Below are 19158 nucleotides of genomic sequence, written 5' to 3' on the forward strand. Positions count from 1 at the left end.
TATTCGGTATTTCGAATTGGTTTATGACTGTAAATTTATCATAAATTACACAATTTTTTGTTCAAAATAATTTTCCTCTTTTTTTAATAATATTTACAGCCCTATTCTGTGCACTTTACAAATTCAACAAATTTTTAATAAAAAAAAAATTAAATTTATCAAGCATTTCGTATTCTGAGCTTTTTTCTTGATAAGTGGTTAAGAAGTAAAATGCTTTTGACAAATAAAATATCTCGTTGTGGATAGTTGTGAAAATGAATTTGTTGTAAAGGAGATATTTTACTTTTGTCGTTATTTTTATACAAAGAGGAAAAATATGAACATGTAGATGTCTCGCGTTATTGAGCCGTTTTTATATTATGAAGTTTATTTTTACCTTTTTTGTATAAAAAAATGACGATAATGAGGGTAACTTTGACGAAATTGTTTTCTATATGTACATATATTGCATTCGATTACAGCTTATCACATTTTTGCCAATAATGAACAAAGTTTAGATTTCGTAGTCCCCAAGGAACTTTTCTGAAGATAAACCAACTAAATCAAAATTACGAGTCCCGTAGGACGTATAACCTTATCATCGGTATAAAAACCGGATAAATAAACTGATAACAGGTCAATCAAAACAAATAAAAAATGAAAAATAAGTCCAGATTCGGAGAATATTTGTGCAATCTCAGAACCTTCACATCTAGCCAAAGAGCAAAGGACTTACTGTGAAATTAATGTTAAATTATTAAATATTTTATAACAAATATTGGAATGCATTTGAAAACATACGTAATAAAATAATTCAATTCAATTCGAATATAATTGGACAGAAATCATCTGTTTCTGTTTACATTATTTTTTTCCCACACGTTTAGGGAAAAGCTATGTGTACTGAAGCCTTTTCTTTTATCAAAATTGTCACAAAATACCAAAAAATTTCTAACTTTATAAAAATCTGAAAAAATTTTCAATTTGTTTGTTATTTTGTCAAGTGAACAGAATAGGGCATTTATAATACAAAATGAACATATATATTTTGTATATATACATATATATATTCAAAGAAACATTAATTGAATGCAATGATTAACAAAATTATATATAATAAAATTAATTGAAATTAAATGATTTAGATGTTTAGACGAAAAAGCGCCATCAAATAACACAGAGGGTAAAAAAAATTATATACACACAAATTTTATGTTTTCTTGATTGAGTGTACAATTATGATTTTCCTTTGCAGATGTCTTATTACTTTTGAAAATATGTAACAGTAGCAGGAGTTCCTTGAAGTTCTATCCGCACCTCAAGCAATCAATGATCTAGACAAGCAGACTGCCTACCTCGCAACGTTGCAAACGACCACAACACGTGCGGGATGGGATAGATACCGAGAGCTGAAGAGGGAAGCGAAACGCACCTGCAGACAAAAAAAGAAAGAGGCCGAAATGCGTGAGTACGAAGAGCTTGAGAAGCTGGCAGACAGAGGGAATGCTTGAAAATTTTATGAAAAAATGAAGCGACTTAACGAAGGTTTCAAGACCGGAGCATCCTCATGTAGAGACCAAGGTGGTAATCTGGTAACCGATGTCCAGGGCATACTGGGATTATGGAGGGAACACTTCTCCGACCTGCTGAATGGCAGTGAGAGTACAACACCAGGAGATGGCGAACCCGATCCCCCAATCGATGACGATGGAACAGATGTTCCATTACCCGACCATGAAGAAATTCGAATAGCAATTACCCGCTTGAAGAACAACAAAGCAGCGGGGGCCGATAGATTACCGGCAGAACTATTCAAATACGGCGGCGAAGAACTGATAAGGTGCATGCATCAGCTTCTTTGCAGAATATGGTCGGAAGAAAGCATGCCTGACGATTGGAATCTCTGTGTGCTCTGCCCAATCCATAAAAAGGAGATCCCACAATCTGCGCCAATTACCGTGGGATCAGCCTCCTAAATATCGCATACAAGGTTCTATCGAGCGTACTGTGTGAAAGACTAAAGTCCACCGTCAACAAACTGATTGGACCTTATCAGTGTGGCTTTAGACCTGGAAAATCAAAACCAAATTTTGGAGAAGACCCGTGAAAAAAGGATCGACACACACCACCTTTTTGTCGATTTTAAAGCTGCTTTCGACAGCACGAAAAGGAGCTGCCTTTACGCCGCGATGTCTGAATTTGGTATCCCCGCAAAACTAATACGGCTGTGTGAGCAACACCAAAAGCTCCGTCATGATTGGGAAGGACCTCTCCGAGCCGTTCGATACCAAACGAGGTTTCAGACAAGGTGACTCACTATCGTGCGACTTCTTTAACCTGATGCTGGAAAAAATTATAAGAGCAAGAGTGTACAGCTCCTGGCGTACGCCAATGATATTGATATCATCGGAAGCAACAACCGCGCCATTTGTTCTGTTTTTTCCCGCATGAATAAGGAGGCGAAGCGAATGGGTCTGGAGGTGAATGAGGACAAGACGAAATATCTCCTGTCATCAAGCAAACAGTCGGCGCATTCGGGTCTTGGCTCCCACGTCACTGTTGACAGTCATAACTTCGAGGTCGTAGATAATTTCGTATACCTGGGAACCAGCATCAACAACACGAACAATGTCAGCCTCGAAATCCAGCGCAGAATAACTCTTGCCAACAGGTGCTACTTTGGACTGAGTAGGCAATTGAACAGTAAAGTCCTCTCTCGACGAACTAAAATCAAGCTCTACAAGTCGCTTATCATTCCCGTCCTGCTTTACGGTGCAGAAGCTTGGACGATGTCAACATCAGATGAGACGACACTAGGAGTTTTCGAGAGGAAAATTTTCCGCAAGATTTATGGTCCTCAGAACATTGGCAACGGCGAATACCGCAGACGATGGAACGATGAGCTGTACGAGTTATACGACGACATTGACATAGTTCAGCGAATAAAAAGACAGCGGCTACGCTGGCTAGGTCATGTTGTCCGAATGGACGAAAACACTCCAGCCCTGAAAGTGTTCGATGCAGTACCCGCCGAAGGAAGCCGAGGAAGGGGAAGGCCTCCACTCCGTTGGAGGGACCAGGTGGAGAGCGACCTGGTTACACTTGGGATCTCCAACTGGCGCCGAACTGCGAAGGAGAGAGAGAGGTGGCGCACTATCGTCGATTCGGCTGTAACCGGCTAAACGGTTGCAACGCCAATCACATACATACATACATACACATAGAACCTCAAGGAACTCCTGCTACTACGAATAGAAAGAAATATTTTGAAAACGGAGTCGATTGTATCGAATAATGCAAGCGTTTATTTATTTATAAAGTAAGTTGTAAAGAAATATTTTGAAATCGGAGTCGATTGTATCGAATAATGTAAGCGTTTGATTTATTTATAAAGTAAGTTGTAAATTCACATCTAATTAATTGTATCGATTACATTTAAGATATAAAGAAGAAGATACAAAAACGTAAACTAGTGAGTTTAGTCTCTAGTTTGCAGTAAATTACAGTGGAACTTCCATAACTCGAAGTTGTTTAACTCGAAGATCTCCATAACTCCAACTTTTTAATTGGCAATGGCGTTTATAAATCAAATTTCATAACTCTTGAATTGGTAATAGAAGTCAAATTTTATACAAATCTCCTTCCATAAATCGAACTTTTCGACCAAGGCATAATACAAAATTTGACTATCGATGCATAATTTTAAACGTGTTTAATATCATATAGAGGCGAGCAAAAAATATCACATTACACTTATTGATTGCATAAATCATATAACAAAGGCATGGGATACAGACGTCAAGAGCCAAACAAAAGTAAAGTGCAAAACAACAAAATTGCAGAAAATATTTTTTAACGTATTTAAATGAAACGTTATGCGAAGTAAATAATTAAAGTTGTGTATAAATCTATGTTTTACAGCTTTCTGAAAAATTTATGTTTTACTGCAAATTTCTATAACTCGAATTTTTTTGTGGATTATGGTGACTCGAGTTAGAGAAATATATATATGTGCATGTACATATATTAACAATAACTAATTTTATAATATAACAAGTAAGGGAGGGCTGAGTTCGATTGTGACCGAAGATTTTATATTCTCGTATTTTTTTTATTTAATATTATATAACACAAAATTTGACACACATATTCCACATATATATGGTATAAGGTCCATTGAAAGTTGTAAACCCTAATATTAGGTTAGAAGCACCGAGGTCCTCATGTTCAATATATGGAGCCTTGAAAACCTATTGTCCGATTTCGGCGATTTTTAGATGATGCCACACTATAAATGCAGTATTGATGCAAAGTTCTATTCCGATATGTTCACTAGTGCTTACTTCACATATTGTAAAATAAACTATTCAGGTCGACTTCAAAGTTCTGGTATATAGGAAGTAGGCGTGGTTGTGAACCGATTTGGCCTATTTTCACAATGTATCATTGGGTTGTAAGGAAAGTATTACAAACCAAGTTTCATTGCTATTGGTCGAGAAGTTTCGGAGATATGGTTTTTGATCCATAAGTGAGCGGAGCCACCCACTTAAAATTTTGTATACCAATTTGGGTGGAGTCCTTTTGTACCTTCGTTATAATGAAATTTAAGGTTTCTGGTGTTTTTCCTTACAGAATTAAAGCATTTTTAGTAGTTTTCAACATAACCTTTGTAAGGGAGGTGGGCGTGGTTATAATCCGATTTTTGGATTATTTCCAATTTTGGGACTGTATAAGGTAGTACCTGACGATTGGAATCTCAGTGTGCTCTGCCCAATCCATAAAAAGGGTGATCCCACAATCTGCGCCAATTACCGTGGGATAAGCCTCCTAAATATCGCCTATAAGGTTCTATCGAGCGTACTGTGTGAAAGACTTAAGCCCACCGTCAACAAATTGACTGGACCTTATCAGTGTGGCTTTAGACCTGGAAAGTCCACCATGGACCAGATATTCACCATGCGCCAAATCTTGGAGAAGACCCATGAAGAGAGGATCGACACACACCACCTTTTTGTCGATTTCAAAGCTGCTTTCGACAGCACGAAAAGGAGCAGCCTTTATGCCGCGATGTCTGAATTTGGTATCCCCGCAAAACTAATACGGCTGTGTGAGCAACACCAAAAGCTCCGTCATGATTGGGAAGGACCTCTCCGAGCCGTTCGATACCAAAGTTTCAGACAAGGTGACTCACTATCGTGCGACTATCAGACAAGGTGACTCACTATCGTGCGACTTATTTAACCTGATGTTGGAAAAAATAATACGAGCCGCAGAACAAAATAGAGAAGGTACAATCTTCTACAAGAGTACAGCTGCTGGCGTACGCCGATGATATCGATATCATCGGAAGCAACAACCGCGCCGTTTGTTCTGCTTTTTCCCGCATGGATAAAGAGGCGAAGCGAATGGGTCTGGAGGTGAATGAGGACAAGACGAAATATCTCCTGTCATCAAGCAAACAGTCGGCGGACTCGCGTCTTGGCTCCCACGTCACTGTTGACAATCATAACTACGAAGTTGTCGATAATTTCGTATACCTGGGAACCAGTATCAACAACACCAACAATGTCAGCCTCGAAATCCAGCGCAGAATCACTCTTGCCAACAGGTTCTACTTTGGACTGAGTAGGCAATTGAACGGTAAAGTCCTCTCCCGACGAACCAAAATCAGACTCTACAAGTCGTTTATCATTCCCGTCCTGCTTTATGGTGCAGAAGCTTGGTCGATGTCAACATCAGATGAGACGACACTAGGGGTTTTCGAGAGGAAAATTTTGCGCAAGATTTACGGACCTCAGAACATTGGCAACGGCGAATACCGCAGACGATGGAACGATGAGCTATACGAGTTATATGACGACATTGACATAGTTCAGCGAATAAAAAGACAGCGGCTACGCTGGCTATGTCATGTTGTCCGAATGGACGAAAACACTCCCGCCCTGAAAGTGTTCGATGCAGTACCCGCCGGAGGAAGCCGAAGAAGGGAAAGGCCTCCACTCCGTTGGAGGGACCAGGTGGAGAGCGACCTGGTTACACTTGGGATCTCCAACTGGCGCCGAACTGCGAAGGAAAGAGAGGAATGGCGCGCTTTCATCGATTCGGCTATAACCGGCTAAACGGTTGAACGCCAATCACATACATACATAAGGTAGTACCTAAAAGAAACGATTCTAGAAAGTTTGGTTAATATAGCTTAAGTAGTTTACGAGATATGTACAAAAAACTTAGTAGGGGCGGGGCGACGCCCACTGCTCCAAAAAAATTACATCCAAATAACATAACCTTTGTATGGGAGGTGGGCGTGGTTATAATCCGATATCCTCAATTTTGGGACTGTTTAAGGTAGTACCTAAAAGAAACGATTCTAGAAAGTTTGGTTGATATAGCTTAAGTAGTTTACCAGATATGTACAAAAAATTTAGTAGGCGGGGCCACGCCCACTGCTCCAAGAAAATTACATCCAAATATGCCGCTTAATAGAGCGATCCTTTGCACCAAATTTTATTTCCATAGCTTTATTTATGGCTTACTTATGGCACTTTATGTGTTTTCGGTTTTCGCCATTATGTGGGCGTGCCAGTGGTCCAATTTTGTGGTTCCTATGGTGTCAAGAAACAAGTGTGTGTATTTCATCAAGATATATTAATTTTTACTCAAGTTACAGCTTGCACATACGGTCGGACGGACAGACAGACATCCGGATTTGAACTCCACTTTTCACCCTGATCACTTTGGTATATATAACCCTATATCTAACTCCTTTAGTTTTGGGTGTTACAAACAACCGTTATGTGAACCAAACTATAACACTCTCTTAGCAACTTTATTGTGAGAGTATAAAAAAGAAAATATTTTTTCGCATTTTAAAATAAAAACAATACATCGCTTTTAGGAAACTGTTCAATTAGAACTTAATATAAATAAATAAAATTACAAAATTACGTATAATACTTTTTATTTTAGTATAAGTTCATGAAAGGTTATTCGCTTCAGTCTACGCCTGCTAGGTTTCAACTAAAGGCCTGCACAAATTGATTCCTTTTCTTCGCAGACAGTGTGAAGTGCTGAATACAAAGACGACGACATGACACGCCGAAGCGACGGCTGATTACAATTAGTGATTGCAACTAGTGATGCAAAATAAAATTGCACTAACAAGCAATATTTTTATAATTTTAAAAGATAAATACAATATAAGCGCTTTTTTTCAAAAACTAAATAATACGTATTATACTTTTTATTTTCGTATAAGTTCGTAGAATGTTGTTCGCTTTAGTCTACGCCTGCTATTTCTAATCTCTCCTAGTCATCGAGCTTCTGCGTTTACATGATTTTGCAACCTCTCTGAATGTTTCAATGCCGTTTCGTGAATAACTACCCGGACCATTTTTATATGAAGATCACGGTGCAGATCTCAATCACAGTTGAATTCCGTATGTCCAAATAGGTTTCAACGTTTGATTATATACGAGGATTTTATTTGATGTTGTTAGCTGCGATTTGTTACCGATTAACCAGCTTATTTTGGTCCCAGGATACTACCTTGGGGTACACCTGTTTTTATTGGTTGCAATGTGGTATCTGATTATCCCTGCTTGATTCTGAAGTAGCGGTTGCTCAAGTAAGATTCAAGTAAGTCAGTTAGATATTGTGGTAAGAAACGTCTTAATTTATAAAGTAAACCGTGGTGCCACACTCTATCGAATTCCTGAGAAAGACAGCTGTGCAAATTAGTTTATTTTCCATCGCATCTTCTATTATGTTTGTTATGCGATGTACTTGATCGATTGTGGAATGTTGAGTCCTAAAACCGAATTGATGAATTGGTATGATACCTTTTACTTCAATTATGTCCTCAAGTCTTTTGATAATGACAGTTTCGAGTAGCTTAGACAAAATAGGCAACATTGAGATTGGACGATATGACGAGGCTTCATGTGCACTTTTCCCAGGTTTTTGTACCATAATACTTTTGGATACCTTCCATGACATTGGGGCGTATTTAAGATTTATGCAGGCGTTTATTATCGATGTTAATGATAATGTAATTTTAATATTTGACAGATGTCGGTCGCCTCTTGTAGTCGTCTATGAGTTCAGCACTTTTAATAATAAAACCATCTCGTTTATTTTTCCCACAAACTGCACTCGATGCTTCTGTTCTAACTTGATGCAGAGCTCCACGGCTTGGGTGTGGCTTGTACATAGACCATATTTAACAATGTCTTTTAAGGTTTCATCAGACATATTTAAAGTTTGAGCATTTTCTGATCTTGCTTTTACAATTCATGAAAAACCATTGCTTGATTTTGAAGTAGCGGTTGCTCAAATAAGAGGGAAGCAGATCAGTTAGAATAAAGAGACTTCATGTGGACTTTTTCAAGGTTTTTGTACTGTAATCTGTTTGTTAATGCTCTGAGTGTTAGATGTTGTTGTTGGTTGAATTTCGCTTTCATATAGCTTACAGCTTCCAGCTGCGGTAAAGTACCATAGAATGCGAATGGAATAAAATGGAATCTAAAAAAGTGTCTCCGCTTTTTCTTCGTCGCTGTTTGCCCATAAACGCTTGGGCTTTCTGATAGGAGTATTCGGTTTCCTAGAATTTTTTACAGTTTTCAAAAAATAGTAGTCTGAATTTTGTTTGGTGTTAATTTCTTAGTATAGCTAGAAAAGTTTTGATTTTTTATTTATTTTATTTTGATGCTGAGAAGCTAAGTTAAATCAGGTGTTGTTATATTTTCTTTAAGATCAATGGTTTTGCCAAACACAACTTTAATATACCTCCAATCCGTATGCTTATTCGAACGATATAGTGGTAGCTCGGTTTCTTTTAAATATCCATTTAGAATTATATAAACTGGTGAGTGGTCCGAATTTAGGCCAGTATGTCGGCTTTCCAGTAAACACGAAGTCGCACCTACACAAGATTGATGGTAATATATCAACGACTTTTGGATTTGTTTGATTTTCAGATATTTGTTGTTGCACTTGATTACTAACAAGCTGGTACGATGAGGAGTGCCGTCTCGCAGCGGAGAGAAAACAGACTGCCTACCTCGCAACGTTGCAAACGACCACAACACGTGCGGGATGGGATAGATAACGAGAGCTGAAGAGGGAAGCGAGACGCATCTGCAGACAAAAAAAGAAAGAGGCTGAAATGCGTGAGTACGAAGAGCTTGAGAAGCTGGCAGACAGAGAGAATGCTCGAAAATTTTATGAACAAATGAAGCGACTTAACGAAGGTTTCAAGACCGGAGCATCCTCATGTAGAGACCAAGGTGGTAATCTGGTAACCGATGTCCAGGGCATGCTGGGATTGTGGAGGGAACACTTCTCCGACCTGCTGAATGGCACTGAGAGTACAACACCAGGAGATGGCGAACCCGATCCCCCAATCGATGACGATGGAACAGATGTTCCATTACCCGACCATGAAGAAATTCGAATAGCAATTACCCGCTTGAAGAACAACAAAGCAGCGGGGGCCGATAGATTACCGGCAGAACTATTCAAATACGGCGGCGAAGAACTGATAAGGTGCATGCATCAGCTTCTTTGCAGAATATGGTCGGAAGAAAGCATGCCTGACGATTGGAATCTCAGTGTGCTTTGCCCAATCTATAAAAAGGGAGATCCCACAATCTGCGCCAATTACCGTGGGATCAGCCTCCTAAATATCGCATACAAGGTTCTATCGAGAGTACTGTGTGAAAGACTAAAGCCCACCGTCAACAAACTGATTGGACCTTATCAGTGTGGCTTTAGACCTGGAAAATCGACAACTGACCAGATATTCACTATGCGCCAAATCTTGGAGAAGACCCGTGAAAAGAGGATCGACACACACCACCTCTTTGTCGATTTTAAAGCTGCTTTCGACAGCACGAAAAGGAGCTGCCTTTATGCCGCGATGTCTGAATTTGGTATCCCCGCAAAACTAATACGGCTGTGTAAGTTGACGTTGAGCAGCACCAAAAGCTCCGTCATGATTGGGAAGGACCTCTCCGAGCAGTTCGATACCAAACGAGGTTTCAGACAAGGTGACTCACTATCGTGCGACTTCTTTAACCTGATGCTGGAAAAAATTATAAGAGCTGCAGAGCTAAACCGAGAAGGTACAATCTTCTACAAGAGTGTACAGCTCCTGGCGTACGCCGATGATATTGATATCATCGGAAGCAACAACCGCGCCGTTTGTTCTGCTTTTTCCCGCATGGATAAGGAGGCGAAGCGAATGGGTCTGGAGGTGAATGAGGCCAAGACGAAATATCTCCTGTCATCAAACAAACAGTCGGCGCATTCGCGTCTTGGCTCCCACGTTACTGTTGACAGTCATAACTTCGAGGTCGTAGATAATTTCCCGCACGATGACAACGATGATGGAGTCCTCCGACAAATCCGTTTACGAGTATTCAATGCTTTTATTGCTTATATATTAAACGTAATTACGGAGCCCACTCGACTGTGGACCACACACTTTATCATTCAAACAATTTATCCAATTTATATATGTTTTTAAATGACAGAAAATAAAACAGTTTCAACAACACCAATGACAACCAGCAACGAAAATGTGCTGATTGATTTGTTCACTTTTTTAATGAATAAACAATAAGCTGTCTAAATGTAAAAATCTACAGTCTGTCACCATAAAATTTTCGAATTAACATTTCTTAAGGCGCATTAATTTTGCTTGTATGTCACTGCTATAATTCCATTGGGCATGTGTTTGGTGAAGATGTCAATACTACGGAAATTGCGAGAGCTTTTCCTATTGAGACCACTGATTCCGTTTTGTTGGATATTGAACAAAAATTAAATGTGAAAGAATACCAATACTATATCTCGTTTATTACATAATTTCATTTAATACATGTATAAATAACTACAAGCGTATATCTTTAATAGGTTGTGTATATTAAAATATTGGGGCGTCCTTCTAACAATTTTGATGGTGTTCTCTGTAAAATTTTTAGATATATATTGATGAAGAACTTTATTTGGGATGGACGATGGGGAAAAAACCGCTGAAGAATTTAAATATGCCCCTTACTTTTGTGATCCTTTATTCCAAATTTTACTTTTATAATTTATTTATTATTTTCATCATTTTGTGGGCTGGCAGTGGTGGATTTTGACTCGTCTCGTCACCCTGATCATTTTGATATGTATAAGCCTATATCTAACTCGTTTAGTTTTATGACTTACAAACAACCGTTATGTGAACAAAACTATTATCCTCTCTTATCAACTTTTGTTGCGGGAGTATAAAAATTGAATTTTGCGCAGTTTTATTGTGTAGTAATAGCATAATATTGACTTGCACAAGTCTCGTTTTGCGCAATGATTTTGTGTGGTGTGGGGGCCCTATTAGTATTATGGCGATTATAATAATGGAATTTAAATAATATATGTATCAGAGACCTGCACAAGTGACCCGCCACTCAAAATACACCGCGTTCTTACTCGTATATTTCTCATAGGACATACGTGTGTATCAACACTCAGCCAAATATGTCGAGTGGTTTTAACATTCACCGAACTTTCCCACTTGGCTCAAAGTGGTTAAAAAACACTTAACTCTCTTTTGCTTATTCTGCCTGTCCCAGGTTTGCCCATAATAGGCGCTCCTGTATGAAAATGTACTGGAGTAGGACTGTTAAATCTGTTTAATAAGAATAACGACTCCACGTCTGGTTTGACCAGAATGGTCGCGCCTGTATGAAAATGTCCGCGAGTGAGGACTGTTAAATTTGAGGGATCTTGCGAGAATGCGATATAGTTTGGGGTACTTATGCTCATTTAACAATCCCGCCCCTTAGCCGATGGTTAACCTAGAACACGCTATAATTACGGTGTACATTTGATTTATATGCCCTTTGTTTTGTTTTTACATGTGCATGGATGTTGATATTGTACAACTCCATGTCGTTTTGGTGGTAGTCGTACGACGTACCGACAATTATCTGATCGAGTAGTTGTGTCTTCATAGAAGTTTTCACAATACTAATATTCTGTGGTTGCAATTGGTATTCGGGGAGTTTTTCTAACTTCCTAATTTTCCTTAATTGTGTATTAAGGTGTTTATTTGAAATTTCTTCAACTTTAGTTGGCATGGCTGTTTCTATAACTTAATCACTTAGTATCCAACCGAAAATTGTGTTTTGTGCTAAAAGAGTGTTTAAAATTTTATCAACACCTTCAAGTATTATTGAATCTCTATTTGGGCTGGAGTATTGCAGTTGGGATCTGCTAAGGTCAGGTGTGAAACCTAATTTGATAGCTTGGAAGCATGTTTGTTAGTTGCGGTAAGACAATAGCATCTGCATGAATGCGCTGCATAATGGGCCATATTTTATTCGAGTTTAGTATTACTCTTCCGCCCATTCCCGTAATTTCAAATTTAGCTTGCTTTGTTGGAAGTTTTAGTTTATTTTATGCCTTATACGCTATGAATGATCGTTGTGATCCTTGGTCTATTAAGGTTTTAAGTTTGAGCAGTCCTCCTCGGTGTTCGATGGAGACAACTGCTGTCGGTAGTAATACCTTACTTTGGCTTTCGCTATGTAGTGTTTGTGTCATTTGTACCTTTAAGCAGCATGGTGTCCCTTAGCTATTTTCGACAAGCAGTTTGTACAGAGTCTTTTTGATCTGACAAAGTTGTTCCTTTCGACAATCTTTAATTTGTTAAACTTCTCGCAAGATTTTAGTTTATGCCCTCTTGTGCATAGTTTGCGTGGCGTATATTTTTTATGTTTAGGTGTGAAGACGAAGTGCGTTTGATGCCCGAGATCTTCTTAAAAATTCTCTATTCTTTAATAAATAAGTAAATAATTTAATAAATATATTAAAAAAAAATATGTCGGTTCTATGTAACCGGTACAGACCTGAATTCCTCAAAATTGTTTGCGCTGAAATAACAAAAACAACAACAACAAATTAAATAAATAAATAATTTTACACATTTTCTATATTTTAAATGCATAGCTTTTTATTTAAAATAATTAATGTTAAAAAATATTACATTGTTTTAAATTTTTTATTAAAAAACTTATTTTCCACGATTAACCAAAATTTGGTGGAAGGTTTGAGTAATTTCAAGTTGTTACTGCGACATCTTCAGGCTTGTTAAATTAGCCCCCTCTGCCTGGTTTCAATGTTGGCAAGGCTTTCACAAAATAAATGAATTGCGGATCTCTCCGTTCCACCGACCAATATTTCCTTGGCTAACGTCGTAACTCTTTGAAAATCTCTATTCGAGCTTTCAAGAAATTCTTCTATTTTGCGTTTTCGTCTAGTCTCTGTCTGTGTCTGTGTCTGCGTCTGCGGTGCTTGAGAAACTATATTCAAATTAACTCTACTACAGGCGGATTCACCAAAGTCGCTAAGGAGGGTGTCGTCACCCTCAATCACTACTGTTCAATAATTGCCTGGTGTGCTGAAATTTCATATATAATAAATAATACAATTATACAACAAAAGTATACAAAACTTACTTCAAGTTGTCCCTTTCCACGTCATTTAAAAACATTAAACTTTCCATCCAATTCCACGTTTTGTCTTGCGAATCCGCGCCACTTCCCGATGTTTTCTTTTAAATCCTTGTAAAATGTGTCGCTTAGGGTTCGCCTACTGGCCTTTAGCTTCTCACCTAAAAACATTCAAAACATATATAAATATTAATTTTCCGGCTTTTATAGTATAGGAACTTGTTTCGAATTGAATTAGCTTTTCTTCCATTTTTATACTCTCGCAACATGCTGCACAGAGTATCATAGTTTTGTTCACATAACGGTTGTTTGTGTCACCAAGAAATAAAAGAGTTAGATATGGGGTTATATATATAAATGATCAGCATGACGAGTGGATTTGAAATCCGGATGTCTGTCCGTCCGTCTTTCCGTCTGTTTATCTGTCCGTCTGTCCGTGCAAGCGATAACTTGAGTAAAAATTAAGATATCTTAATGAAACTTGGAACACATATTGCTTGGCACCCTGAGGAGGTTGCTTTCGAAAATGGGCAAAATCGGTCCACTGCCACGCCCACAAAATGGCGGAAACCGAAAACCTATACAGTGTCATAACTAAGCCATAAATAAAGTTATTAAAATAAAATTTGGAACACAAGATCGCATTGGGGAGGGGCACATTTGGATGTAATTTTTTTGGAGAAGTGGGCGTGGCACCGCCCTCAAATAGGTTTTTTGTATTTATTTCGCAAATCAATAAAGCTATATAAACCAAACTTTCTGCAGTCCTTTCTCAAAAATGAAAGAAATCGGATAATAACCACGCCCACCTCCCATACAAAGGTTTGGTTGAAAATTACTAAAAGTGGGTTAACTCGTTAAGAAAAAACGTCAGAAACACTAAATTTCACATGAACAATGGCAGATAGAAGCTGCACTCATATTTTTTTACAAAATGGAAAATGGGCGTGGCATCGCCCACTTATGGGTCAAAAACCATATCTCAGGAACTTCTCGACCGATTTCAATGAAACTTGGTTTATAATAGTTTCCTTACATCCCAATGATATGTTGTGAAAATAGGCCAAATCGGCCAACCACGCCTACTTCCTATATACCAGAACTTTGAAGACGATCTGAATCGTTTACTTTACAATATATAAAGTACGCACTAGTGAAGATATCGGTGCAGAACTTTGCACAAATACTACGTTTATAGTGTGGCAGCCCCATTCTAAAAATCGCCTAAATCGGACCACAGGTTTTCAAGGGTTTCCAACTTTCAATGGACTTTATACAATATTATGACGAATATGTGGGTCAAATTGTGTATTATATAATATTAATAAAGTTAAGTAAATTGCGAGAGTATAAAATGTTCGGTTACACCCGAACTCAGCCCTTCCTTACTTGTTGAAGTTTTACTTCTTATATGAGTTCGGAAGAGTTGCGATAATTGTTGCTGCAACTTTATGCATAAACATACATATGTACATGTTTATATGTCATTGAACAAACACACAAACGTACATTTGTATATGCGTGCACGTAAGTTTGTCAACCACCAAAATTCAAAAGCAATGTTCTACAAAAAAACACAAACGCCAAAAATTTATGTCGATATGTTTGCATGCTCATACATATTTACGACAAGCCGATTTTCTACCAACAACGCAATGTAGCGTCGCGCAGGCGGCCATCAATTTTTCGACACGTCGAGCTTTACAGAGTCGTTTCAAGTGATCCCTCCGTAATTATAAATGCGCAAAATATGTATTGGATAGTATTGACTTACTATTAGCAAATATAAATAATTAAATGTATTTAAATATTCTACTAATATATGATGCCAAATATTAATGTACTACAATTGATTGTAGTAAGAATCAAGACAGAAAACAATCCATAATAATATGAGTTGGGGACAAGGACCTCTTTGCCTGCGAAAACCCGACACTGATTACAAGTCTGTGATAAAAAAATTACTATTTGCGGTCATTTGTTGTCCGTGGCAACGAAGATTTTACAAGAAATGTACTACAAAACATACATATGTACATGTTTATATGTCATTGAACAAACACACATACTTACATTTGTATATGCGTGCACGTAAGTTTGTCAACCACCAAATTTATATTATCCCAGTGAACAAACAGAAAAAATTTTATCATGGCATTGGAAGCAATGACAGGCCATGTCGCGCTTTGCGAGATGAAATGATAAAATTACGTCGAAATCCAATTGTCACCTTAGAAAAAGAATTATTCGAGTTTCTTAGCCCAAGAAAATGTTTATCAATAATATCATTCAATTGTCAAAGTCTTCGTGCTCATGTTGATTATTTCTCAGATAGAGTGTTTAAACAGCCAAACATCTTGATGTTATCAGAAACATTTATGAACGACAACGAGCCTCCTGTATCCGTACCAAATTTTGATTTCTTTGTAAGATTTCAACGAAATGAAACAAGAAATTCAGGCGTTGCTATTTATCACAATGAACAAGACAAATGTCATATTCTCACTCCTCATTTAGATATAAAGGCTCCGTACGCGAGTGATGTTGATGTGACGATAAGAATTGGCGATTTGTGTGCGGTAGAATGCAAAATGAACCCTAGATAATCATAACAATAAAAAATTGAATTTAATTGCCATTTATATATCACCAAATTCATCGATGAGAGATATACTGCAACTGCAGGTTCGCAAGCTTTTGCAGATATTATCGGAGAGCCAGTAGAGTATAGCGAACAACTGGAACTCCTTGCGGGAGATTTTAATGTAAATTTCTCATTGCCAGAAGCTGAACCATTACTGGCATTCCTCAGAGAGAAATTTTCATTAGAAATGATCCTACGACAAAAGGAAGTACGAATATTGATGCGGTATTCGCGAGAAAGATAGATAAAATAGATGTAAGACATTTCATATCTTATTTTCGTTATCATAATCCAATTATAAATATCATTGATATCAATTCGTCAGAACCCAGAAATGATAATTGATTTGGACTTTGGTTTATAAAATGTGCATAAAAAATTTATAAAATGTGAATTTAAGAAAGTGTCTCTCGCTAGTTTTCTTTCATACCAAATGATATGCATTTCTTGGAATATCACTAAGAAGTATAACTTCATCCGCGCGTAGGGACTCCACGCACTCTTTTTTTTATATGTTTTGTTTATTTTTTTATCTTTTGTTTATTTTCAGTGAACAGCTGAGCGCAATTTAAAATGTTGCCGAACTTTAATAAAGAGTTAAATATTTGATTGTTGTCAGCACTGCAGAATTCGAACTGTCAAATCAGAACTTTTTTTTGCATGCAAATTCTCACATGCAATTTTATACTTCAATTTTAAGAATTTTTTCCATTTTTTTCAAAAAACATGATTTTTTTGTACTCATTTATTCATTTTAATTATTTTGTTATTGAAACTGTTGAATTTCTTAAAATAATAATAGTCAAATTACAAATTACGAGAACACTCTATTCAAACATGCGCACACAACTTGTAATTTACAAAAAAGCACAAATTACGTTTTAATAGAAATTGTAATAGAAGAGTAAATTTTGTTTGTTAATTGTGAATATTTATAATTATAGAAAAGCAGTGATATAATTAAAAGTACAGCAAATCTAACACGTCTCCCAAAAAATTACTCTGAAAAAAAATAAAACAAAAATTATTTCACACTTTTATACGACGAGTCGTGCACTCTGGGAAGTTACAATGATGTAGTTCAAGTCTAGTTAGATAATTTTCAATTTGTTCTCTAGAAAAATGATACTTTATATCAATATGTTTAGTTCTTTTGTGACATGAATGATTATTAGTAATACATTTACAACCCGGATTATCTTCGCAAATTTTTATTGGTTCCAGCAACTCAATCTTTACACTTTTTATGATAAAAAAAAACAACAAAATGAGCATGATTGAAACATTTGAAATAAATATCCCTTCGTACCTTTTCTATCAGTTTCGCTTCCATACCAATCAGAGTCAACAAAACCTATTAAAATATTTTTATAATCAGTTTTCTTAATATAAACTAACTTTAAATCGATAGTACCTTTAAGGTATCGGAGAACCCTTTTTAAACATCTCCATATTTCTGAATTATTTTTGTAGATATTTATTATTTTTATGAATTGAATTGATATGAATTATTTTTTTAGATATTTAGGTTCGTCGAGAGAGGACTTTACTGTTCAATTGCCTACTCAGTTCAAAGTAGCACCTGTTGGCGAGAGTGATTCTGCGCTGGATTTCGAGGCTGACATTGTTGGTGTTGTTGATACTGGTTTCCAGGTATACGAAATTATCTACAACTTCAAAGTTATGACTGTCAAAAGTTACGTGGGAGCCAAGACGCGATACCTCGTTTGGTATCGAACGGCTCGGAGAGATCCTTCCAATCATGACGAAGCTTTTGATGTTGCTCACACAGCCGTATTAGTTTTGCGGGGATACCAAATTCAGACATCGCGGCTAAAGGCAGCTCCTTTTCGTGCTGTCGAAAGCAGCTTTGAAATCGACAAAAAGGTGGTGTGTGTCGATCCTCTATTCACGGGTCTTCTCCAAGATTTGACGCATTGTGAATATCTGGTCCATGGTGGACTTTCCAGGTCTAAAGCCACACTGATAAGGTCCAATCAGTTTGTTGACGGTGGGCTTAAGTCTTTCACACAGTACGCTCGATAGAACCTTATAGGTGATATTTAGGAGGATTATCCCACGGTAATTGGCACAGTTTGTGGGATCTCCTTTTTTATGGATTGGGCAGAGCACACTGAGATTCCAATCGTCAGGTCTGCTTTGTTCCGACCATATTTTGCAAAGAAGCTGATGCATGCACCTTATCAGCTCTTCGCCGCCGTATTTGAATAGCTCAGCCGGTAATCTATCGGCCCCTGCCGCTTTGCTGTTCTTCAGGCGGGTAATTGCTATTCGAATTTCTTCATGGTCGGGTAATGGAACATCTATTCCATCGTCATCGATTGGGGAATCAGGTTCGCCAACTCCTGGTGTAGTACTTTCACTGCCATTCAGCAGGTCGGAGAAGTGTTCCCTCCATAATCCCAGTATGCCCTGGACATCGGTTACCAGATTACCACCTTGGTCTCTACATGAGGATGCTCCGGTCTTGAAACCTTCGTTAAGTCGCTTCATTTTTTCATAAAATTTTCGAGCATTCCTTCAGTCTGCCAGCTTCTCAAGCTCTTCGTACTCACGCATTTCAGCCTTTTTCTTTTTTTGTCTGCAGATGCGTCTCGCTTCCCTCTTCAGCTCGCGATATCTATCCCATCCCGCACGTGTTGTGGTCGTTTGCAACGTTGCGAGGTAGGCAGTCTGTTTTCTCTTCGCTGCGAGACGACATTCCTCATCATACCAGCTGTTTTTTTGACTTTTCCGAAAGCCAATGGTTTCGGTTGCAGCGGTACGTAGTGAGTTTGAGATGCCGTCCCACAGAGTATTTCGTGGCTGTCTGTTGTGTTTGCAGCTTTTCGACGTCGAACCTTCCTTGTGTTTGTTGACGGGCGTTCTTTGCTGCACAGAGGCGGGTGCGCATCTTCGCTGCAACCAGATAATGGTCCGAGTCTATATTTGGTCCTCGGAGCGTACGCACATCTAAAACACTGGACACATGTCTTCCGTCTATCACAATGTGATCGATTTGGTTACGCGTGTTTCGAT

The 19158-nt window shown here is 37.9% G+C and overlaps 1 protein-coding gene across 2 annotated transcripts in view; it reads left to right on the forward strand.

Annotated features, from left to right (window-relative positions):
• LOC105219810 (acyl-coenzyme A thioesterase 13-like) overlaps positions 1–19158 on the forward strand; it is a 138937-nt gene that overhangs the window by 114813 nt on the left and 4966 nt on the right. The window contains exon 3 of one of the 2 annotated variants that reach the window (XM_054229270.1): positions 1235–2335. The exons of the other annotated variant lie outside the window; for it this stretch is intronic. Coding sequence (XP_054085245.1) covers positions 1506–1955 — 450 coding nt within the window. The 5' untranslated portion in view covers positions 1235–1505 and the 3' untranslated portion in view covers positions 1956–2335. Of the gene's footprint in view, positions 1–1234; positions 2336–19158 lie in introns of those variants that run through there. 2 annotated transcript variants of the gene reach the window in all.

The sequence above is a fragment of the Zeugodacus cucurbitae genome, chromosome 4 (genome assembly GCF_028554725.1).
Source record: "Zeugodacus cucurbitae isolate PBARC_wt_2022May chromosome 4, idZeuCucr1.2, whole genome shotgun sequence".
Taxonomy (NCBI): Eukaryota; Metazoa; Arthropoda; class Insecta; order Diptera; family Tephritidae; genus Zeugodacus; species Zeugodacus cucurbitae.